The sequence below is a fragment of the Bos taurus genome, chromosome 10 (assembly GCF_002263795.3).
Source record: "Bos taurus isolate L1 Dominette 01449 registration number 42190680 breed Hereford chromosome 10, ARS-UCD2.0, whole genome shotgun sequence".
Classification (NCBI taxonomy): domain Eukaryota; kingdom Metazoa; phylum Chordata; class Mammalia; order Artiodactyla; family Bovidae; genus Bos; species Bos taurus.
The window spans coordinates 8,228,649-8,253,376 of NC_037337.1; the positions used below are offsets into that span (position 1 = coordinate 8,228,649).

General features: G+C 43.1%; 1 protein-coding gene, 1 long non-coding RNA gene and 1 other non-coding gene across 5 annotated transcripts in view; 1 reads left to right on the forward strand and 2 right to left on the reverse strand.

The window, feature by feature from the left end:
* Positions 1 to 2,032: 2,032 nt before the first annotated feature.
* On the reverse strand, positions 2,033 to 24,674 carry ZBED3 (zinc finger BED-type containing 3). Of its 3 annotated transcripts, XM_024997895.2 has the most exons (4): positions 24,454 to 24,674; positions 23,089 to 23,142; positions 8,241 to 8,354; positions 2,033 to 7,004 (listed from the first exon to the last, which is right to left on the reverse strand). In XM_024997895.2, exon 4 carries the CDS (start codon positions 6,988 to 6,990, stop codon positions 6,346 to 6,348), a length of 645 nt encoding a protein of 214 aa, XP_024853663.1. In that variant the 5' UTR covers positions 6,991 to 7,004; positions 8,241 to 8,354; positions 23,089 to 23,142; positions 24,454 to 24,674; the 3' UTR covers positions 2,033 to 6,345. The 3 variants fall into 3 exon arrangements, with proteins under 3 accessions (XP_024853663.1, XP_002690485.1, XP_005211296.1); XM_002690439.6 differs by lacking the exon at positions 23,089 to 23,142 and having other exon boundaries at positions 8,241 to 8,349; positions 24,454 to 24,671; XM_005211239.5 differs by lacking the exon at positions 23,089 to 23,142 and having other exon boundaries at positions 24,454 to 24,668.
* Positions 18,683 to 24,728, forward strand: part of LOC107132813 (uncharacterized) — a 56,836-nt gene continuing 50,790 nt past the window's right edge. The window contains exon 1 of the long non-coding RNA XR_001501102.3: positions 18,683 to 22,100. This is a non-coding gene — a long non-coding RNA (uncharacterized lncRNA). The remainder of the gene's footprint in view (positions 22,101 to 24,728) is intronic.
* On the reverse strand, positions 19,670 to 19,807 carry LOC112448625 (small nucleolar RNA SNORA47). The gene has a single exon (XR_003037007.1). It is a non-coding gene; the product is annotated as a small nucleolar RNA SNORA47 (small nucleolar RNA).

Sequence of the window (24,728 nt, forward strand, 5' to 3'; positions counted from 1 at the left end):
CACACAGAATTATCGCTGCTTTATTATAATCACACCCTATTAACCAGAAATGTTAATCTGGTTATATTCATCAGACTGGGCTCTGAGTAACTGGCAGCTCTTTTCAAAAATCAACTTTTCCTGGAAAGATGAATATTTGGTAACTTTAGAACACACCAGAAACTCCTCAAGGGCTTTAAGCTTGGAAGCATTTGTGGAATAACTATATAATCTTCAAAGGTGATAACTTTGAAGGCAGAAGTGCATAGATGGATTGGCTTTGATAGATTTACTTGTAAGATTGGTCAGACGACTTGGTAGTCACAAGTCGAGTTGAGTTTGACTGGATTGGCTTCTTTGGCAAATCAGGTGTGATATTTATGTTTTGATAGAAGAGTAGTCCCATCGTGAGGGAGAATGATTTGGCAGATCCTTGTGGCTTATGTTCCTCTCCTCTCGGGAGTCATCCCGGAGGAACTTGCTCTTTCTGAAGTCCTTCGGATTGGTTTTGAGCTGTCTTTCAGATAAGTAAGAGAAAAAAGGAAAAAAAGAAGTCATTGTTACTGAGTTTAAAATACGTCATAATTTGCCTAAGTAGCAATCATAATAGCAACTCTGTAAGGTATGTCTTATCCCCATTTTACTGAGGAAACTGGATTTCAGAGAGATTGAAGTGGTTGCCAAGGTGACATCTAATAGAGGTAGTTGGAAGCTTAGATTTTATTTGTAATTTTTTGTGTTTCAACATTTTTACTAATAACATTTGAGCACTTTTTTTTTAACTTAAGAGTTTAATTCACATCTGACTAAAGACTCAACTCTTCACACACACACACACACACACACACACACACACACACACACACACACACACACCAGCCTTTCTAGTCAGTGTACAAATTTATAAACTCCGGAGGCATTCTTCATACCACTTTCTAGGTATCTTTCTCAGAAAAGCCTATGAGGACTCTCTGCACTGGGCAGAGAGACCGAGGAAGACACAAGAGGGAAAGATGAGGATCCCCAGTAAAGTGCTGATTCCCAAGGAAGAGGGGCTCCTCAGGCACGTTCCTTTCTCACATCACCTCCATCCAGACCCAGGTCAGACAGTGTAATGTGCTACGGTAGGTAGATAACGCCTGCCACTTCCCCACCTCCCCACGCGTCCATATCCTAACCCCTGGAACCACAGTATTACCTGGCAGGGGAGAACTCCGTTTGCAGATAGAATTAGGTTGCTGACCAACTGAACTTAAGTTCAGTAGACAGTCCTTTAAAATGTGGACGAGGGAGGCAGAGTGATGGGTTGTGAGAAAGACTGGTCCCTGCTGGCCTTGAAGAAGCCAGAACGTGGGCAGCCTCCAGAAACCAGAAAAAGAAAAAGCAAAAAAACGAGATTCTCTTCTGGAGCCTTTAGAAAAGAACACAGCCCTGCCAACACTTTGAGATGCATTTTAAGACTTCTGACCTGCAGAACTGTAAGTTAATACATTCGTGTTGTTTTTAGCTCCCAAGCTTGTGGAATCTGTTACATCAGCCATACAAAACTCATGATGGCCAGCCTCGCTTCCTCTCAGCACCAGAGCGGGAATAGTCAACATGGACCCAAGTGTCAGCAGACACTCAGGCCACGATACAGGTCAGGCAGTGGTGAAGAGGTGGGTCAGAAGAGAGTCATGGAAGGAGGTCAGCTGTTTGGTTCCCCATCTGGCTGGGGCCCATGGATTGAGGTCAGCTTCCAGTCTGCGGCTTAGGAGCTGTGGTCTCGTAGGCTGTTTCACCTTGTTGAAGTGTGGGGCCTCAGAGTAACACACGGATGGTTATACGTGTCCTGCTTGCAGGGTGCTGTGAGAACCGAGAGTGGGGAATGGGAGAGCACGCTTACACACATTTTCAGTTCTGGGTAGTGAATCTCATAGTGCCTCACTTCTGTAGAAGTGTGATACACCATTGTTATTTTTAATAGTAAACACATATATGTGGCTTTAAACACTTCCTTCTAAATCTACAATTAACAGGAAAATCTAAACAGAACCACCAATTCACTCAGAGATGGCTGTTTCATTGAACTTTATGTTATCATAGTACATTAGAGCCAAGGGGACCTTAATGATCACATCATCCATTTTCCAGACAAAGGAGCAGACTGAAGATCAAACCTTTTTAGAAACAGAATTCCCCAGTAAGTCCATGGTAGCAAAACAAAAGCTTAGTTTTTATGAATCCTTTCTGAGACATTAAGACAGACAGCTTTCTAAAGTAGAAATTCAGCCCAAACTAAGCAAGCCGTTCCCTTCTCCAGCCTTCAAGGGTTACACCTTAGGTGCATAAAGAGCTCTAGCTCTTTCGGTCTTGGTTGTCATTACTCTGATTTGCCCACACCCTCTCCTCTGCCGAATCTCAACTTAAAAGAAGGGGCCCATTACTTGACATCATGGCAGGAGTTCAGGAGTTGGATTCAGGGCATTCTGCATCCCAGTTCCAGCCCTCCACCTTGCCATGTGCCTTGCCCTCAAAGGCAGCAACTGTCTGCTGCTATTAGCAAGCCTTACTGTATCAATCAGGGAAGTTCTGCAGTATAAGAAGGGCACATCCCCATCACCCATTAGCAGTGACAACTCTAATGTGAGCAGACTGGACCAGAGAGACCGAGGCTATCCCCGGAACCACCTCTGCACTTTCAGATCCCAGCACTTACTGACAGGATGCCAGCTCAGGCAGCTGGTCCTGGTAGCCCTTGTGCTTTGCCAGGTGAGCCAGCAGAAGCCCTCAGAGCCAGAGAGGGCCAGGGCCAGGGCGAGAGTATCTGACGAGGATGGAGTCAGGTGAGCCATGGTAGCCACTAAGTGGATGAGCCACTCAGGCTTATTTTTCTCATCTGTCAAATGATTGAGTTGGACTGCATTTCCTTCTAGGCTTTTCTGGAATTGCAGGTTATCTCAGTTCTTGTGTGGGAAGTCTTGTGTATCTTAAATAAGCTGAATGCTGATAGTAAGGATTTTCCATTTGCAAGAAGTAATTTTTATTTTTAATTATAAAAGTAATTTATGCTTGATATGAAAAAGCTATAGCAATGCAGAAGTGTAAAAAGTGTTTTAACTCCCACAACCACTAGTAAGTCATCAGTCAGGCTAATTGCTTTCCCCATCCCCTGAACAGATGACTGGTGCACCCATTAGCTACCTTTCTTGAAAGAGTGGTTAAGATTCTAAAAGTCCCTCTTTGCTTATTTTAATGGTTTGAACAATTGTTGAAACAAGAATGACATTTGTACTTTTTTTTCCTTTCCTAAAAGTCCAAATTCAGGTTGTACAGCCCAATTATAAACACACATGAAGAAGTTACATTTCAGTTCTTAATAGAAATAACATTATTTTTAGAGTAATACAAAAACTGCAGGAGACAGAAGAATAAAATAAAATGTTAGTAGCAGTCTAAGATGACAGGACTTTGGGAGATTTTTTTCTTTCAGTTTTTCTTCCTAGATTGGGGCATTGCATTTATATCAATTGTGTAATGAAAAAAAAATAATTTTAAGAAAAGTGTTCCTGATAATTGATATACCTTGTGATTAGATTTAAACCAAACAGCCCCAAACTGACACATTAAAAGTTCACTGACTAAACAGCTTTTAAAAATTTACTGCTACTTCCTTTTAGGCTACTTCTTTTTTCTGTTAGGAATTCCACTCAGAATTAAAGATAAAGGATTAATTATATTGGGAAAACTGAATGGGTTTATCGCCTCAAATATTTATTGAGCAGCTGCCACAGGTAAGACAGGGGGAGCTGGAGGAATGAACACCAGCCCGGCTCCCAAGGGTACACACCAGAGGGCCTTCCTAAGGGCTTTGAGACACAAAATGCTGAGAGTCCAGAGAAGAATCATTTCTGAATGATGAGGAATCCAGGAAAGCTTCATGTAGGGAGTCGAATTTGAGTTGATTCTTAGAAAATAAGTGGTATTTTTCATACTCAGATTGAAGGGCTTTTTTTAAGAGGTGGAAGTGCAAACAGGCACAGAGGTGCCAAGACCAGGACACATCAGAACAAGGAGTCCAATTTGGCTGAAGCATACAGCGTTTGTGGAGGAGGGGACAGATAAGACTGGCACAGGGCTGGAGGGGACTTGACAGTCAGGCCACAAAGAGAGCTTGCAGAGGATGGGTGATCTCGTCTTGAGCAGGAAATGTGATATAATCAGTGTCAGAACAATTCCTCTGGCCAAGTTGAGTGTCAGGTAGGTGGTAGTGTGAGAAGACGAGGATGGAAAGGTGAATCCCAGCTGAATGATAACCGGGTCCTGAGCTGGGCAGGTGGCATCAGAAGGAAGACAGGTGTAAAAGTGAAAGTCTCAGTCGCTCACTCATATTGGACTCTGCGACCCCATGTTCTGTAGCCCACCAGGAATTCCTGGTGCCCATGGAATTCCTCTGTCCATGGAATTCTCCAGGCAAGAATACTGGAGTGGGTTCCCATGCCCTTCTCCAGGGGATCTTCCTGACCCAGGGATCGAACCTGGGTCTTCTTCATTACCAACTGAGCCACTAGAAATAGACTCAAGAGATCAGGGGCCTGGGATTCAGCAAGACTGGTGCTCAAACCCCATTCTTCCTCGACATTACTTAGTTCCTCTGAGCCTGTCTGTCTGCAAAGTGGGTGTAGGATTACTCATGGGATTATATCATGGGGTTACTGCACGGTAGGCAATTATTGCCCAGCATTTTTGCACAGCTGGCATGGTGAGTGGTCAGTACATGTCAATGTCACTGATGGTACGACCTGGAGCTGGAATTAGGAAGCAAAGGTGTCAGCTCGGATGAGTGAGTAACAAGGGCAACGGTACAGCAGCCGGGAACACGGCATCTGGAGGTAGAGATTGGATTGGACTGCTGTCATCTTGTACAAGCCACTTAAGCCCTCTCTCAGTTTCATTAGCTGTAAAATGGGCAGCGTATTAGTATTAATATGCCCCCCTCCCCAGGGAGCTGCTATGGAAATAAAGTGAGATAATACATGTAAATGTACCTGACACATTTTAAGAGCCCAGTAATTCTTAGCCATTGGGTCAGGGGTGGGGATGTGGAGTTGAATACATTTACCCCTTCCATCCCCAGTGGCAAGATGTGCAAGTAGAGGTGGAGATACGCTGCAGGGGACTGAACATGAAGGACAGACCTGGGAAGAGCACACAAGGCTGGAGGTAGTCAGTTTTTGGCACAAAGGTGACTGTTGCAGCTCTCCAGGTAGATGAACCAAGAAGGAGTACATAATTTGGCCTAAGGAAACAGTCAGACAAAAAAATCCAGAGTATCGGACATTCTATAAGACATCCACGGGGCTTCCCAGGTGGCTCGGTGGTAAAGAATCCGCCTGCAACCCAGGAGCTGTGGGTTTGATCCCTGAATGGGGAAGATCCCTGGAGTAGAAAATGGCAACCCACTCCCTATTACTGCCTGGGAAGGAGCCTGGGGCACTACAGTCCATGGCGTCGAAAGAGTGGGGCAGGACTTAGCATGGCAACACCAAAAGGCCCCCAAAAGGTGAAGGAGGTGGCCTCAGATGGGAGGGTGCCTTCCTCCTTGGCCCAAGTGTGAGGGCTGAGGAGACGCTGGGGAGGAAGCTCCCTTCCTGTCAAGGAGGGAGGGCTGAGGTCAGGTCTTGCAAGTAAGGTGGCAGGTGTGAGGCAGTGAAGTGGGGAACTTAGCACAGCTGCCATCAGGCTGCAACGGGGGAAGGAAGATGGTGGAGGTGAGACAAGGCGCTTGGTACTGGGGGGCCAGCTGGGGAGGGGAGCAAAAGGAGGGCTTCTCCAGGACTGCCTTCCTAAGGCACTAGGAATGATAGGGTAATGAGCAGTTCTGGAAACTAAACGGCCTCCTGTTCAGAACTTGGTGCTGGGCAAGGGCTACTCATCAAAGACTTCCTCGTTAGGAAGTAAAACTTTTGGGGGGTAAAAATGCCTGATCCTCATTTCAATGCACACTCTACTCTGGGTTGCGGGCACATGGTGTGATAGTCCTTGGTGTGTAAGGAAGTTTCGGTCCTTTCAAAGTTACCAAAGAATGGCCATGGCTCCAAATGCTCTAGGTTCACGGGGCCGGTGGCCTCTTTTCCAAAGGCGGTCAGAGGAAAACCCCCGCCTGCGCGGATCCCACAAAACGCCACCAGCAGAGGAGGCCGCCGGAGAGGATCATGAGCATGTTCTGGTTCTGCTTCTCAAGACCCTGCATTTGGCGATTTCAACTCGGCAGAGGGTCAAGGGACTGAGATCCCGCTCCCAGGTGAGGCTGAAGACGCCGCTCCGCGGGCCACACGTGGAATACCACTGGTGGAGTGGGGGTCGGGGGGTGGGAGCGGCCAAAACCTACAGGAGGACCTTCGTGATGACGCAGCCGTCCCTGGGTTCCCCCTCGGGCTCGTCTTTGAGCGGAGCGTGCAGCGAGGGGGCCGGGGCCGGGGCCAAGGCGCCCTCCCGCCGGCTCACTTCCCGCTGCCGCGCCTGCAGCGCCTCCCTTTCGGCCTGCAGCTCCCGGCGCGCCTGGGCCGCCGCGCGCTCCTCCTCCTGCAGCGCCCGCCGCCTGCGCTCCAAGGCGCGCTCGCCCTGCTCCACAGCCGCCTCGCGCCGCGCCAGCTCCCGCTCGCGCAGGCTGCCCCGCACGGCCAGCGCACCCATCTGCTCGAGGAGGCGCGCCCAGTCGCCCTCGGCGGCCGCGACGGGGCCAGGGGCGGCGGGTGGCGAGCGGCGGGCGGCGCTCTCCGCCAGCTCCCGCCGGTGCGCGCTCCTCAGGTGCTTCCACAGCGCCGGGGTGCTCGCGTGCCAGCCCGGGCCGCGGCCCACTTGCTCCCCGCACAGCCGGCAGGTGGCCCAGGGGCCCGCCGCGTGGCCAGGGCGCGCGGGAGCCAGGTGGAAGTACCCCCAGGCCTCGGAGTACGGCGCCCCCAGGCGGCCCGCAGCCGCGTCCGGCCCGCCGGTCTCGTCCATGGTCACGGCCGGCTCTTCGCTCCTCATTGTTTAGGCAGCGCCTGCACCGAGGGAGACAGGGCTAAAGTTAACGACCGCAAAATTACATGTGCAACTGGACAACCGCTCCAACACACAGCTTCTAGGACTAGATTAAACCTGTGAAGAAACCATGCCTCGTTCTCACTACTGATAAAATCCTGTAGTTTGGATAGTCACTTGCATTTCTTTCTCAGTTCAGTTGCTCAGTTGTGTCCGACTCTTTGCGACCCCATGGACTACAGCACACCAGACCTCCCTGTCCATCACCAACTCCCGGAGCCTACTCAAACTCATGTCCATTAAGTCGGTGATGCCATCCAACCATCTCATCCTCTGTTCCCTTCTCCTCCTGCCTTCAATCTTTCCCAGCATCAGGGTCTTTTCCAGTGAGTCAGTTCTTTGCATCAGGTGGTCAAAGTATTGGAGTTTCAGCTTCAACATCAGTCCTTCCAATGAACACCCAGGACTGATCTCCTTTAGGATGGACTGGTTGGATATCCTTGCAGTCCAAGGGACTCTCAAGAGTCTTTTCCAACACCACAGTTAAAAAGCATCAATTCTTCGGCGCTCTGCTTTCTTTATAGTCCAACTCTCACATCCATACATGACTATTGGAAAAACCATAGCTTTGACTAGACGGGCCTTTCTTGGCAAAGTATATCTCTGCTTTTTAATATGCTAAGTTGGTCATAGCTTTTCTTCCCCAAGGAGCAAGTGCCCTTGAGAAGTAAGTCTTTCTCAGTATGTATGTTCATTTGTTTATTTCAGCATGTTAATTATTCAGGAAAAAAAAAATGTTAAAGATGCTTAGGCCTTCTTTCCATAACCAGGAGTCTGAAATTCACTGGATCCTTACCTAACAAGTACTGAGACTAAAATTGGGAAGCCAAGCTTCCCATAAGTTTTAAAAGTGCTTTATATATATATTAGTTTTAACTAGTCTCTTTTATGCTCTTTTAAAAGAAACTGACCTTTTCTGAATAAAAGCAAGGCTCCCTTTTGAATTCTTCTCACAGTGTTACAGAAGGAAGGAGTGGGGAAAAAGAGTTTTAGGAATGAAAATTTTGTTTCTTAGACCTTAAGTGCTAGGACTGAGCAGCTTTTAAAAAAGCTTTCAGAGAAAACTTTTTTCAAGACAAAAATATCTTTTTGTGATTTTAAAAACCATGTGCTTATGAGAAAATTGTCCTGAGTCATTAAAATGCACATCTCATTTAGAAAGCAGCAATATACAAGGCAGTTTTCTAAACTTTTACCTTCAAATGAGGCGGTGGGCAGTCTCGGTCATTGCTTCAGGGTTTTCAGCAGACCCAAGTTCTCAGGTGGAAACACTGGCGTGACTTCTGAGATCTCAAGAACCATCAGCTGTGCTAGGAGTAAATTCAGAGGACAGGCAGCCAGTAAAAGACACTCAATTAAACCGCCCTAAAAGACACTAGAAATACTAGCTAGTGCCATGACCTTCTGGTGTTCATTTTCCCGACCCTCTCATAGTTGCTCCAGTCATGAAACAAATAAAATTAGTTCTCTGTGCTGCTTATCCCAACTAAATGGCCCTCTCTATATATCTGCAAGATAAAAAGGTTGGTCAGTTCCAAGAAAAAATAATAGTTGTTTGCTTTGTCCAACAAATAGTTGTAGTTAAAGGGGTCCAAACACAACCCAATGCCTCTCATTGCAAGGTCTTTTCTATTAAGAAAGCATTTCCCAATGTGATGACCTATCAAATGAGGAGGGAGATAGAAAAGGTGACATTTCTTCTTTAAAAAAATAACTTCACAAAGGGTCAAATGTATGATTCTCAACAAATCTGCTTTGGAAGTTTAAAAAATGAGAACACCTTGGAGCTCTCCTGAGAACTTATTTCATGGGGAGAATTCAGGCCAAGTTGGGAGAATACTGGGCAGTGAGATGGCCAGTGCTCCTTCTGTCAGGGTTTGAACCAGCAGCCATGGAGATGGTGAAGTTCCAGAATCTTTTATTAAAGGCAACGAGGGATGACTGGGGGATTCCCTGGTGGCTCAGAGGATAAAGTATCTGCCTGCAATGTGGGAGACCCGGGTTCGATCCCTGGGTCGGGAAGATCCCCTGGAGACGGAAATGGCAGCCTACTCCAGCATTCTTGCCTGGAGAATCCCATGGACAGAGGAGCCTGGAGGGCTACAGTCCACGGGGTCACGAAGAGTTGGACACAAAGATAAGAATAGAAAAGACAAGTTGATTTTTTTTAATTTATTTTTTTATTGAAGGATAATTGCTTTACAGAATTTTCTTGTTTTCTGGGCTTCCCTGCTGGCTCAGATGGTAAGGCATCTGCCTGCAATGTGGGAGACTTGGGTTCGATCCCTGGGTTGGGAAGATCCCCTGGAGAAGGAAATGGCAACCCACTCCAGTACTCTTGCCTGGAATGGATAAGCCTGGTAGGCTACAGTCCATGGGATCGCAAAGAGTCGGGCAAGACTGAGCAACTTCACTGGCTCACTGGTCAAACCTCTACGTGAATCAGTGATAGGAATACATATTTCCCCTCCCTTTTTAACCTCCCTCCCAACTCCCTCCCCATCCCCCCCTCTAGGTTGATACAGAGCCCCTGTTTGAATTTCCTGAGCCATACAGCAAATTCCTATTAGTGATCTATTTTACATATGGTAATGTAAATTTCCATGTTTACTCTTTCCGTACATCACACCCTCTCCTCCCCTCTCCCCATGTCCATAAGTCTGTTCTCTAGGTCTGTTTCTCCATTGCTACCCTGTAAATAAATTATTTGTACCATTTTTCTAGATTCTGTGAATATGCGTTAGAACACAATATTTATCTTTCTCTTTCTGAGTCACTTCACTCTGTATAATAGGTTCTAGGTTCATCAGCCTCATCAGAATTGACTCAAAGGCGTTCCTTTTTGTGGCTGAGTAATATTCCATCGTGTATATGTACCACAACTTCTTTATCCATTCATATGTAGATGGACATCTAGGTTGCTTCCATGTTCTAGCTATTGTAAATAGTGCTGCAATGAGCAATGGGATACATGTGTCTCTTTCAATTTTGGTTTCCTCAGGCTATATGCCTAGGAATGGGATTGCTGGGTCATGGGCTCCAAAATCACTGCAGATGGTGACTGCAGCCGTGAAATTAAAAGACGCTTACTCCTTGGAAGGATCCAAGTTATGACCAACGTAGATAGCATATTCAAAAGCAGAGACATTACTTTGCCAACAAATGTTCGTCTAGTCAAGGCTATGGTTTTTCCTGTGGTCATGTATGGATGTGAGAGTTGGACTGTGAAGAAGGCTGAGCACTGAAGAATTGATGCTTTTGAACTGTGGTGTTACAGAAGACTCTTGAGAGTCCCTTGGACTGCAAGGAGATCGGCCCTGGGATTTATTTGGAAGGAATGATGCTAAAGCTGAAACTCCAGTACTTTGGCCACCTCATGCAAAGAGTTGACTCACTGGAAAAGACTCTGATGCTGGGAGGGATTGGGGGCAAGAAGAGAAGGGGACGACAGAGGATGAGATGGCTGGATGGCATCACTGACTCGATGGACGTGAGTCTCAGTGAACTCCGGGAGTTGGTGATGGACAGGGAGGCCTGGCGTGCTGCGATTCATGGGGTCGCAAAGAGTCGGACACGACTGAGCGACTGATCTGATCTGATCTGATGGTGGTTTTATTCCTAGTTTTTTAAGGAATCTCCATACCATCTTCCATAGTGACTGTATCAATTTACATTCCCATCAACAGTGCAAGAGCGATCCCTTTTCTCCACACCCTCACTAGCATTTATTGTTTGTAGATTTTTTGATGATGGTCATTCTGACCGGTGTGAGGTGATATCTCATTGTGGTTTTGATTTGCATTTCTCTAATAATGAGTGCAGAGAAGGCAATGGCTCCCCACTCCAGTAGTCTTGCCTGGAAAATCCCATGGATGGAGGAGCCTGATAGGCTGCAGTCCATGGGGTCGCTAAGAGTCGGACACGACTGAGCGACTTCACTTTCACTTTTCACTTTCGTGCATTGGAGAAGGAAATGGCAACCCACTCCAGTGTTCTTGCTTGGAGAATCCCAGGGACGGCGTAGCCTGGTGGGCTGCTGTCTATGGGGGCGCACAGAGTCGGACAAAACTGAAGCGACTTAGCAGCAGCAGCAGCAGCAGCAATAATGAGTGATTTTGAGCATCTTTTCATGTGTTTGTTAGCCATCTCTATGTCTTCTTTGGAGAAATGTCTATTTAGGTCTTTTTCCCACTTTTTGATTGGGTTGTTTGTTTTCTTGGCATTGAGTTGTATGAGCTGCTTGTATATTTTGGAAATTAATCCTTTGTCAGTTGTTTCACTTGCTATTATTTTCTCCCATTCTGAGGGTTGTCTTTCTACCTTGCTTATAGTTTCCTTTGCTGTGCAAAAGCTTTTAAGTTTAATCAGGTCCCACTTGTTTACTTTTATTTCCTTTACTCTAGGAGGTGGGTCGTAGAGGATCTTACTTTGATTTATGTCGTCAAGTGTTCTGCCTGTTTTCCTCTTAAGAGTTTTATAGTTTCTGGTCTTACATTTAGACCTTTAGTCCATTTTGAGTTTATCTTTGTATATAGTGTTAGGAAGTGTTCTAGTATCATTCTTTTAGATGTAGCTGTCCAGTTTTCCCAGCACCATTTATTGAAGAGGCTCTCTTTCCCCCATTGTACGTTCTTGCCTCCTTTGTAAAAAATAAGGTACCCATAGGTGCATGGGTTTACTTCTGTGCTTTCTATCTTGTTCCATTGGTCTATATTTCTGTTTTTGTGCCAGTACCCTACTGTCTGGATGACTGTAGCTTTGTAGTATAATCTGAAGCCAGGAAGGTTGATTCTTCCAGCTCCATTCTTCTTTCTCAAGACTGCTTTGGCTATTCAGGGTCTTTTGTGTTTCCATAGGAATTGTGAAATTTTTTCTTCCAGTTCTGTGAAAAATGCCACTGGTAATTTGATAGGGATCACGTTGAATCTGTAGATTGCACTTGGTAGTATAGTCATTTTCACAATATTGATTCTTCCTACCCAGGAACATAGACCATCTCTCCATCTGTTTATGTCATCTTTGATTTCTTTCATTAGTATCTTATAATTTTCTGTGTACAGTTCTTTTGTCTCTTTAGGTAAGTTTACTCCTAGATATTTAATTTTTTTTGTTGCAATGGTGAATGGGATTGATTCCTTAATTTCTCTTTCTGATTTTTCATTGTTAGTATATAGAAATGCAAGTGATTTCTTTGTGTTGATTTTGTATCCTGCAACTTTGCTAAATTCACTGATTAGCTCTAGTAATTTTCTGATACTATCTTTAGGGTTTTCTAGGTACAGTATCATGTCATCTGCAAACAGTGAGAGCTTTATTTCTTCTTTTCTGATCTGGATTCCTTTTATTTCTTTTTCTTCTCTGATTGCTATAGCTAGGACTTCTAGAACTATGTTGAATAATAGTGGTCAAAGTGGACACCCTTGTCTTGTTCCTGATCTTAGGGGGAATGCTTTCAATTTTTCACCATTGAGAATAATGTTTGCTGTAGGCTTATCATATATGGCCTTTACTGTGTTGAGGTAGGTTCCTTTCATGCCCATTTTTTGAAGAATTTTAATCATAAATAGGTGCTGAATTTTGTCAAAGGCTTTTTCTGTATCTATTGAGATTATCATATGGTTTTTACCTTTCAATTTGTTAATGTGGTATATCCCATTGATTGATTTGCATATATTGGAGAATCCTTGCATCCTGGAATAAACCCAACTTGATCATGGTGTATGAGCTTTTTGATGTGTTGCTGAATTCTGTTTGCTAAAATTTTGTTGAGAATTTTTGTGTCTATGTTCATCAGTGATATTGGCCTGTAGTTTCCTTTTTTGGTGTTGTCTTTGTCTGGTTTTGGTATCAGGGTGATAGTGGCCTCATAGAATGAGTTTGGAAGTGTTCCTTCCTCTGCAATTTTTTGAAAGAGTTTTAGAAGGATGGCTTCTAAAACTTCTCCTGTGAAGCCATCTGGTCCTGGGCTTTTGTTTTTTGGGAGATTTTTGATCACAGCTTCAATTTCAGTGCTTGTAATTGGGTTGTTCATAATTTCTATTTCTTCCTCGTTCGGTCTTAGAAGATTGAACTTTTCTAAGAATCAGTCAGTTTCTTCCAGGTTATCCATTTTATTGCCATATAATTGTTAATAATAGTCTCTTATAATCCTTTGTATTTCTGCACTGTCTGTTGTAACCTCTTTTTTCATTTCTAATTTTGTTGGTTTGATTCTTCTTTTTTTCTTGATGAGTCTGGCTAAAGGCTTGTCAATTTTGTTTATCTTCTCAACCAGATTTTAGTTTTATTAATTTTTACTATTGTTTCTTTCATTTCTTTTTCATTTATTTCTGCTCAGATCTTTATGATTTCTTTCCTTCTACTAATTTTGGAGTGTTTTTTTTGTTGTTGTTGTTGTTCTTTTTCCCATTGTTTTAGGTGTAAAGTTACGTTGTCTATTTGATGCTTTTCTTGTTTCTTGAGGTAGGATTGTACTGCTATAAACTTCCCTCTTAGAACTGCTTTTGCTGCATCCCATAGGTTTTGGGTTGTTGTGTTTTCATTGTCATTTGTTTCTAGAAATTTTCTGATTTCCCTTTTGATTTCTTCAGTAACCTGTTGGTTGTTTAGAAATGTGTTGTTTAATCTCCATGTATTTGTTTTTCTTACATTTATTTTCCTGTAATTTATATCTAGTCTGCATTGTGATCAGAGAAGATGCTTGATACAATTTCAATTTTCTTAAATTTACTGAGGCTTGGTTTGTGAACCAAGATGTGGTCTATCCTGGAGAATGTTCCATGTGCACTTGAGAAGAAGGTGTATTCTTCTGCATTTGGATGGGATGTCCTAAAGACATCAATGAGATCTATCTCATTAATGTATCATTCAAGACTTGTGTTTCCTTATTAATTTTCTGTTTTGATGATCTGTCCACTGGTGTGAGTGGGGTGTTAAAGTTCCTACTATTACTGTGTTACTGTCAATTTCTCCTTTTATGTCTGTTAGTGTTTGTCTTATGTATTGAGGTGCTCCTATGTTGGGTGCATAGATGTTTACAATTGTTATGTCTTCCTCTTGGATTGATCCCTTGATCATTATGTAGTGTCCTTCCTTATCTCTTGTAACTTTATTTTAAGGTCTATTTTGTCTGATATGACGATTGCTATTCCAGCTTTCTTTTTCTTCCTATTTGCATGGAATATATTTTTCCATCTTCTCACTTTCAGTCTGTATGTATCTTGAGGTCTGAAGTGGGTTTCTTGTACACAGCATATATATGGGTCTTGTTTTTATATGCATTCAGCCACTCTGTGTCTTTTGGTTGGAGCATTAAATCCATTTAAAATTAAAGTAATTATTGAATATATGTTCCTATTGCCATTTTCTTAATTGTTTGGGGTTGATTTTGTAGACTGTGGTTCGGATCATGAACTCCTTAGTGCCGAATTCAGACTGAAATTGAAGAAAGTGGAGAAAACCACTAAACCATTCAGGTATGACCTAAATCAAATCCCTTAGGACTATACAGTGGAAGTGAAAAGTCGATTTAAGGGACTAGATCTGATAGAGTGCCTGATGAACTCTGGCTGGAGGTTCATGACATTGTACAGGAGACAGGAATCAAGACCATCCCCAAGAAAAAGAAATGCAAAAAAGCAAAATGGCTGTCTGAGGAACCCTACAAAGAGCTGTGAAAAGAAGGGAAGCAAAAAGCAAAGGAAAAAAGGAAAGATATACTCATTTGAATGCAGAGTTCCAAAGAATAGCAAGGAGAGATAAGCCTTCCTCAGTGATCAATGCAAAGAAATAGAGGAAAACAAGAGAATGGGAAAGACTAGAGATCTCTTCAAGAAAATTAGAGATACCAAGGGAATGTTTCATGCAAAGATGGGCTCAATAAAGGACAGAAATGGTAGGGACCTAACAGAAGCAGAAGATATTAAGAAGAGGTGGCAAGAATACACAGAAGAACTGTACAAAAAAGATCTTCACGACCCAGATAATCACAATGGTGTGATCACTCACCTAGAGCCAGACATCCTGAAATGTGAGGTCAAGCAGGCCTTAGGAAGCATCACTATGAACAAAGCTAGTGGAGATGATGGAATTCCAGTTGAGCTATTCCAAATCCTGAAAGATGGTACTGTGAAAGTGCTGCACTCAATATGCCAGCAAATTTGGAAAACTCAGCAGTGGCCATAGGACTGGAAAAGGTTGGTTTTTTTCATTCCAATCCCAAAGAAAGGCAATGCCAAAGAATGCTCAAACTACAGCACAATTGCACTCATCTCACACGCTAGTATGGAGAAGGAAATGGCAACCCACTCCAGTACTCTTGCCTGGAAAATCCCATGGATGGAAAAGCCTGGTATGCTACAGTCCATGGGGTTGCAAAGAGTCAGACACAACTGAGCGACTTCACCACACACTAGTAAAGTAACACTTAAAATTCTCCAAGCCAGGCTTCAGCAATACGTGAACCATGAACTTCCAGATGTTCAAGCTGGTTTTACAAAAGGCAGAGGAACCAAAGATCAAATTGCCAACATCCGCTGGATCATCAAGAAAGCAAGAGAGTTCCAGAAAAACTATTTCTGCTTTATTGACTATGCCAAAGCCTTTGACTGTGTGGATCATGATAAACTGTAGAAAATTCTGAAAGAGATGGGAATACCAGACCACTTGACCCGCCTCTTGAGAAACCTGTATGCAGGTCAGGAAGCAACAGTTAGAACTGGACATGGAACAGACTGGTTCCAAATAGGAAAAGGAGTACATCAAGGCTGTATATTGTCACCCTGCTTATTTAACTTCTATGCAGAGTACATCATGAGAAACACTGGGCTGGAAGAAGCACAAGCTGGAATCGAGCTTGCAGAGAGAAATATCAATAACCTCAGATATGCAGATGACACCACCCTTATGGCAGAAAGTAAAGAGGAACTAAAAAGCCTCTTGATGAAAGTGAAAGAGGAGAGTGAAAAAGCTGGCTTAAAGCTAAGATCATGGCATCTGGTCCCATCACTTCATGGCAAATAGATGGGGAAACAGTGGCTGAGTTTATTTTTCTGGGTTCAAAAATCACTGCAGATAGTGATTGCAGCCATGAAATTAAAAGATACTTACTCCTTGGAAGGAAAGTTATGACCAACCTAGACAGCATATTAAAAAGCAGAGACATTACTTTGTCAACAGAGGTCCGTCTAGTCAAGGCTATGGTTTTTCCTGTGGTCACGTATGGATGTGAGAGTTGGACTGTAAAGAAAGCTGAGTGCCGAAGAATTGATGCTTTGAACTGTGGTATTGGAGAAGACTCTTGAAAGTCCCTTGGACTGCAAGGAGATCCAACCAGTCCATCCTAAAGGAGATCAGTCCTGTGTGCTCATTGGAAGGACTGATGTTGAAACTGAAACTCCAATACTTTTGGCCACCTGATGCGAAGAGCTGACTCATTTGAAAAGACCGTGATGCTGGGAAAGATTAAGGGATGGAGGAGAAGGTTGAGATGGAGAGGATGAGATGGCTGGATGGTATCACTGACTCGATGGACATGGGTTTGGGTGGGCTCCGGGAGTTGGTGATGGACAGGGAGGCCTGGCGTGCTGTGGTTCATGGGGTCGCAAAGTCAGACACGACTGAGCAACTGAACTGATTTTGCAGATCTTTTTTCTTCTCTTGTATTTCTTGACTATATAAGTCCATTTAGCATTTGTTGTAAAGCTGGTTTGGTGGTACTGAATTTTCTTAACTTTTGCTTGTCTGAAAAGCTTTTTATTTCTCAATCAATTTTGAATGAGATCTTTGCCAGGTACAGTAATCTTAGTTGTAGATTTTCCCCTTTCAGTACTTTAAATATATCCTTCCATTCCCTTCTGGCCTGCAGAATTTCTGCTGAAAGATCAACTATTAAGCCTATGGGATTTCCCTTGTATGTTACTTGTTACTTCTCCCTTGATGCTTTTAATATTCTTTCTTTGTGTTTAGTCTTTATTAGTTTCATTAATATGTGTCTTGGCATGTTTCTCCTTGGGTTTATCCTATATGGGACTCTTTGTGCCTCTTGGATTTGATTGATTGTATTTCATTCTTTTTGCTTTATTCTGCTCTTCAGAAGTTATTTCCACCATTTTATCTTCCAGTTCACTGATTTGTTCTTCTGCTTCAGATATTCTACTGTTGATTCCTTCTAAAGTATTTTTAACTTCATTAATTGTGTTGTTTGTCTCTGTGTGTTTATTCTTTAATTCTTCTGCTGCTGCTGCTGCTAAGTTGCTTCAGTTGTGTCCGACTCTGTGCGACCCCATAGACGGCAGCCCACCAGGCTCCCCCGTCCCTGGGATTCTCCAGGGAAGAATACTGGAGTGGGTTGCCATTTCCTTCTCCAGTGCATGAAAGTGAAAAGTGAAAGTGAAGTCGCTCAGTCGTGTTCGACTCTTAGCGACCTCATGGACTGCAGCCTACCAGGCTCCTCCATCCATGGAATTTTCCAGGCAAGAGTACTGGAGTGGGGTGCCATTGCCTTCTCCTAATTCTTCTAGGTGTTTGTTAATTAATTCTTGCATTTTCTCCACTTTGTTTTCAAGGTTTTTGATCATCTTTACTATCATTATTCTGAATTCTTTTTCAGGTAGTTTGCCTATTTCCTCTTCATTTATTTGGACTTCTGTGTTTCTAGTTTGTTCCTTCATTTGTGTAGTATTTCTCTGCCTTTTCATTATTTTTTTTTTTTAACTTATTACGTTTGAGGTCTCCTTTTCTCAGGCTTCAAGTTGAATTCTTTCTTCCTTCCAGTTTCTACCCTCCTAAGGTTGATCCAGTGGTTGTGTAAGCTTCCTATAGGGTGAGATTTGTGCTGAGTTTTGTTTGTTTGTTTGTTTGTTTTTCCTCTGGTTTGTATTTTTGTTTTGTTTGTTGTTTAGATGAGGTCCTGCACAGGGTGCTACTGGTGATTGGGTGATGCCGGGTCTTGTATCCAAGTGGCTTCCTTTGTGTGAGTTCTCACTATTTGATACTCCCTAGGGTTAGTTCTCTGGTAGTCTAGGGTCTTGGAGTCACTGCTCCCACTCCAAAGGCTTGATCTCTGGATCTGATTCCACAGCTGCTCGGCTTCCTGCCTCAGTTGTCCCAGCTCATTCATCCTTGAATTTCCTCACAGCAGAAACTAACAAATGAAAGCCCTGGAGGGAGCTGGGGCCCGCATGGACTGGGGGTATGGAGGTCAGCTGGGTGCTCAGCAGTCCCTGGCACGCACAGCTAGCATACAGAGCACTGTGCACTGCAGAGACCAGCACCATGGAGATCCCCCGACCACACCCAGGCCCGCACCCCCACCAATCAACTCTGCGGTGCCATGAGTTGCTTTAATAATAGTATTTAGTGAAGCTTTTAATTCAGTTGCTCGTTACAGATGCAGTATAGTTTTCTAAGTCTCATTTTTTTTTCCCCCACCAAGTAATTCCTCCGAGATTAGGCAGGATATTTAACATTATCTCTTGACTTAAAAAAAATAAATAAATTTACCAGAATCATCAAAAAAGATAAGTACCAGGCCTCTTTTAACAAGAGGCCTATTTATATATATAGGCCTATTTATATATTTATATTTACCTATTTATATATTTATATATCTATTTAATATACCTATTTATACCTTAAATATACCCATTTATCTATTTATATATCTTCTGATATAATAGGCATTGATTTGAATATGACAATTAATATAAAAAGTCTTAAGAAATTAAAGGCTAAATTTCCCTCAAGAGATTTACTAAACCACTAAACCCCCAAAGCTGGAACGGTGGGATGAGAGGGGAGTTACAGACCCCCTTCAAGAGTAACTTTTTTTTATGTTAGTAAACATTATGTTTAGTAAACAAAGCCAGATTTTAGTTTTAGACTTTTTTTTTTTTTTTGGTAATCAAACTTTACCTGAAGTTTTTTCTACATTTCTTTTTTTTAGAATTCCATTTCTTCTAAATTAGAATCTTATCTTTCCAGAGTACACCACTTTTTTTTTTTTACTACTAGAAGTACACAAGAGTGGAGAGAATAGAAAATAGTAGTACTTTGAGTCCCTGGTGGCTCAGCTGGTAAAGAATCTGCCTGCAATGCAGGAGACCTGGGTTTGATCCCTGGGTTGGGAAGAGTCCCTGGAGAAGGGAAAGGCCACCCACTCCAGTGTTCTGGCCTGGAGAATTCCATGGACTATACAGTCCGTGGGGTCACAAAGAGTCGGACACGACTGAGTGACTTTCACCAGAAGTCCCTATATTTATAGGCCAAGAGGTTTAAAGTTTTTGTATAGTATCAAGACTATTGTTTTGCATTCTTGAGATTGCATGCTTTCTTGAGGTAGGGGTTGAAAATGGTATATAAGCTTCAGATTCTCCTACCTGTGCCAAAGTCTGAGAGCTATTATTACTGATATGCCCCTACAAGTGCTGGAGGTGACCAATTACTGTCCTGCTTTATCTCCCTATAAGATGTCTCTGGGTTTCTTCAAAATCTGGGAGTGCCACATATAGGAGTGCCATCTTTTCTAAGATATAAAGTGGAAACAGGGGTCAGAAGCACTGATTTTGATTATTTAATCCTTTGGATTTAGTGGAGTGCTCATCTGAGCCAGGGACAAGCAAAACCACAAGTGTCGGCCAACACAGTGCTGCCCCTCTGGGGGCGGCAGAGGGACTTCCTCTGCCTCTGCAGGCCTTCGCTCTCGGAGGTCTTAACCAGTGGAAGGCAGCATGGTTCAGAACTGCCTCACCTTCTCAGTCCTCCGACAACAGCTACTTTCTCTCTCAAAAGGGTCTTCTTTTAACACTTAGTCTCTAAAGAGTGACCAGCAGTAACTGTGGCCATCAACCATTCCTAGGAGAGCCTTCCTAGCTCTGCCATGCAAGCCCTGAGCTCATTTCAACCATCCCTACAGTGCAGAGTGAGAGAAGCTCCTATCATCTGGGCTTGAGAAGTCTTAGAATCTTCAGCCACAACCATAATACACAAAGAGCTCTTACAAACTGGGAAGAAACAGACAAACAAGCCAGTTGAAAAATGGGCCAGAGATGTGAGTAGCTGAGTGACTCAAGAGCAAAATCAGATGGCCAGGAAATTTGTGAAAAGATGCACAACATCACTTATATTAAGTCTGTTGTTAAATCTCTTACACTAACACAAATGAAGAGGTCTATCAGCCGAAGCTGGAAGGGAGGCTGAGAAGAGAGTATACTTGTGCATTCCTAGTGGAGATGGGAAGGCTTTTAGGAAAAGCAGTCTGCAATTTCTATTAATTAAAAATAGATATCATCAGGGATCCAACTCCTGGGCATCTATTCTGTATAACTAAAAAGGAGGACCAATATGTAAAGTAACATGTATTAGGATGTTTGTCATAGGGTTGTTTAGAATGGCTGAAGACTGAAATCAAAGGAATGCCTATCGGCAGGGGAATGGCTCGGTAAACAATGTGTAGTCACCCTGGGGATTATTATGCCACCATTAAAAAGACTGGATTGGAGCTCTGCCAGAGAGATTTCTGGAATAATGTTTTGGGAGAAAAGCAAGATGCAGAAAAATGTGTATAATATGATCTTGTATTAAATAATAAGTAGAACTGTATAGGGTATACAGATTTTTTATATATATGAAGAAAAATAGGGAGACACACTATGGGTTGAGGGGGTAGCAGCTGATGTGAAAGGAGAAGGGGAAGAAGTAAAGACAAGGGCGCTAAGGAAGCGTGCAGGTGGTCATGTGTCTACGTTTAGGCAGAGTTATGTATATGGCAGAGTCTATATTTATATTCATGTATAAATAATAATTGTATAAAACAATCCTCAAGCGTGTGAATCAGGCAGGCCTAGGTAGCCTTAACTCTGCAGGTTGGAGGGGACAGTCCCATGGGGTATAGTGTGCTCCCATCTGGCCCTGGAGGGGTCCCAGTGTGTGAGCTAGCTTCAAGCGGGTAGTTCGCTGTCCCTTGCCTGGGCAAAGGGAGATTCTATATCCAGAGAATGGGGGGGGTACCGTGGGAGGGTACCCCACATCACTCATCTCCCTGGCAGAGGGCAGGCACTCAGGGGACACTGCATTAAACAAAATGAGCCTGATCTTATGCTTCTTAGCCCCAGCTCACCCGAGTCCTCCATCTCCCCATCTGTCAGGGGAAATGGTAAGATTAGGTACCCCTAATAAACTGGTAGCTGAAATCAGATAATGCAAGTGATGTCACTACTGGACTCACCAGTGCTGCTGCTGCTGCAGCTAAGTCACTACAGTCGTGTCCGACTCTGTGTGACCCCATAGACGGCAGCCCACCAGGCTCCCCCATCCCTGGGGTTCTCCAGGCAAGAACACTGGAGTGGGTTGCCATTTCTTTCTCCAATCGCCAGTGCTATAACATTTCAAAATATGAACAAAAGGAAGCTCCCAGTATTTACTGCTCACACATGCTCACCTGAAGATCTTAGTGGCTAAAAGGCAGTGCTGTTTTTCTTTTTAACATTTTGTATACAATAGAGGAGGTAGTTTAAGTAAGAATTCTGAGGATTTTTTTTTAATACAAAAGGTAAATAAAAAAGAATCATAGATCCACTTCCCCATCATCAACCAAATTTACTTTCAGTTCCTCAGTTGATCTTCCTGCAAAATAGGAAGGTAGAAGATAATATAGAAAAGTAGAAGATAATATAGCAAGGTAGAAGATAATATAGGAAGGCCTAGTTTGCTGGAGTCCTGTGATATGCATTTCTTCCTTACTGATTACCCCCCAAAACCAAATATCTATTAACTGATATGGTTAGGTTAAAAAAAAGAAAATGAAAATTTAAAAGTTCTCTTCGTTTTCCTTAAACAATTTTTAAACTATCAGAAATATGCCCGTGAATGTGATTATTTGACTTAGGTCCATTCACTCCATCCACTCTTTCATTCAAACTCTTCTTGTGTATCTGCTCAGGGCCAGGCATGTGCTTGCCACCCAGGATACCAAGAGGAGAATCACATAGCCCCTGCCCTCCAGAAGCCTGCCATCTGGTGAGGAGAGATGCTTCAACATGCTAACGCCCATGATAAAGGTCAGAGCAGTGTTCACTCATGAGGACTGGGGAGGGGTGGGTTCGGGACCCTAGTGCGAACGTTCATGCAGACACCCCTGCTTAAGCATCCTTTCCCTACCTTGCTCAGGGTACAACAGTTACTAAAACACATCACCATAGAGCTGAATCTAAAAAATAAAGCTGCAGTTCTTTAATTGTATAATCTGGCTTCCAAGCTCATATTTTAAATAAAATTTCTTCAAGCTAAATAAAAGCTCTGCTAGCATGAAATTAACAGTGGAAAATTTTGAATCCAATTTCAGGCAGAAAAAAAAAAACTGGAAAAAAGAGTAGACTTTAGTTATTTGAAAAAGGAAAAAGTGGTGTTGATGGTATGATGCTTCTGAATTCTCCTTTGATGCGTTTTCATTCTATTATCTATTAATTGGAAGGGGTGATGTCTAAGCTGGTGGAAGATAAGACATTTGTGTTAATTACCTCTGCATTTGATGGTCTCTGAAGAAGTTGTATTCTTTTAATAATTTATGAGATTAAAACCTAGATTTCTCAGTATGATCTCCCAGAATACCAATATAGAGAATAAGGGAAGAGATTGCAACCTGGATGAATAATTTGTGTAAATAATGGTGTAAACACACCATGAATGACTATAACATTGAGAATCACCCCATAAGCCACCCACGGAAGTTAATTTTATTATTTCATACTTAAGCTTTACACATACAATATATCAGGCAAGCTAAAGGCCAAAGAACCAGGCAATGTTCTCAAAAGGAAATAACAGATGAATTAAAGCTCTGTTTGTCCATCCAGGGTTAATCACTTTAGGTAGATTAATCCAGCAGAGTTATAAACAAGTATGTGCAGGTTGAGCCTGGCTGGATCTTAGGTGAGAAATTCACTCTAATGTGAAAGCCACACAGACTTGTGTGAAAACACTAAAAGCATTTTTATCCACCAGTAACTTTAATCAAAGCAGAATATAATAATTAATACAAATAATTACCTGTGACAATTGACGTATCAAGGAAACCACAATTCATCCTTTAGCTATCCATCTCTTTGAAATATTAATTTACTACCATGTATTAATCTATTTATAAACATATCCAGACAATTAGAAAAATTAGTCTGTAGTCAGCAGACTGAAGGCTTAAATAAATAAAAAATGCTTCCAAACTGTAAAGGATGGATACCTCGGTTAGGGAATTGAGTGAAAAAGTTTAGAAAAATGTTACACATGGAGTGTAAAAACTATACTGGACCCACAACTAATTAACTGGTATATAGAGATAGTCTCTAAATGTCATAAACCCAAATCTGAGATACCTCTACCATTAGCTAAAAGGCTGAGCAGCATTATTAATGCATTTTTTAAATGAAAATCTTCCCTAAAATGGACCTTTATTTCAGGCCTACATTACTTTATTTAATACATTTGTTCCTAAAAAGAAGGGTGCTGATCCATTTTCATCTTGTAAAATGCATAATTTAAATGAATTAGAGGGATGTAAGATTTTAATTACCCGGTTTTGGCTCTTGACTTTTGCATACTTTATTGTATACTTTTTCATTATCAGTTGCCTCAAGCTATTTTTAGTCCAAAAAAAGTATATGAATAATTACATTAATGAAAAGTCCACCAAAGGATTACCCTAGTTATGTCCATTTATCAAGCTAATTTCTACAAGTTTGTCTTAAAAAGCATTATCGTTGTAGTCTTGGCTAATTAGAAGTTCTTATGGTGGCAGGTACTTATTTTTTTTCTTTTAAGGAGGGAAAAATAACTTTGCTGGGTAAACTTCGAGCATTAGGTTAGCGTAAGTGATTAGAGCAAACTGCTCCTGTCTGTTCCGAAAGGATCAGAAAATCCCTTTGTTTGAGCACGGTAGGGACAGGGGTCTTTGTTTGAGTATCTAGCTTGCATTCAGTTTCTCGCCAAAGTGGGAAGAAAAGTCTCAGTCAGAGAAAGGGCCCCAACCATTTGTCCTGACTACAATAAGGCAACTTTAATAAGGGGAGAGCACAATATTTTTGATATTCCTAAATAACTTTTTTTTGACGAGAGATGGTAGAGAAGGAGCAAAATGAGGTGCACAAAGAAACTGCACGAGGCCTTTACGCAGAATCCCGGGTCCAAACGCATCTTTTACGAAGACGATAACCCGACCACCGCCGAGGGCAGGCCGGCACCTGGCGCACCCGGTCTGAGCGTCGGAGGGTCGCGGCTCCTCTGCGGGCCCCCGGGGCCCGGGGCTGGTCCCCAGCTCACCCCTCCATCCGGCCCGGCCCGGGGGAGCCTCCCGCGGACCCCGCCGCTGCCCCGCCCCGGGAGTCCGCAGTCTCCCCGTGGGCGCGCGCCCACACTCACCCCATCACCTCTGAAGCGGGCGGTGGGCTGGGAGTCGGGGATGGCAGAGCCCCTCCGGGCTCCTCGCAGACATGTTGTCCTGTGCGGAAACCTCCGCGCGTCCTCCTTAAAGACACAGCGCTCCGTTCAGGAGCCTGGGCTGGGAAGGGGGCGTGGGTGAGGACCTGTTGTTGAAAGGGCTGGAAAACCACTCCCAAACCGTCCAAGTCCACCAGCGACAGACTTGCGTTTGCCCAAGTTTAAAAAGGATGTAGTAGTTTAGTGATTTTTTTACA

Bases quoted from the DNA above. Each gene is read 5' to 3' on its own strand.
- ZBED3 (XM_024997895.2), bottom strand. From the start codon at position 6,990: ATGAGGAGCGAAGAGCCGGCCGTGACCATGGACGAGACCGGCGGGCCG.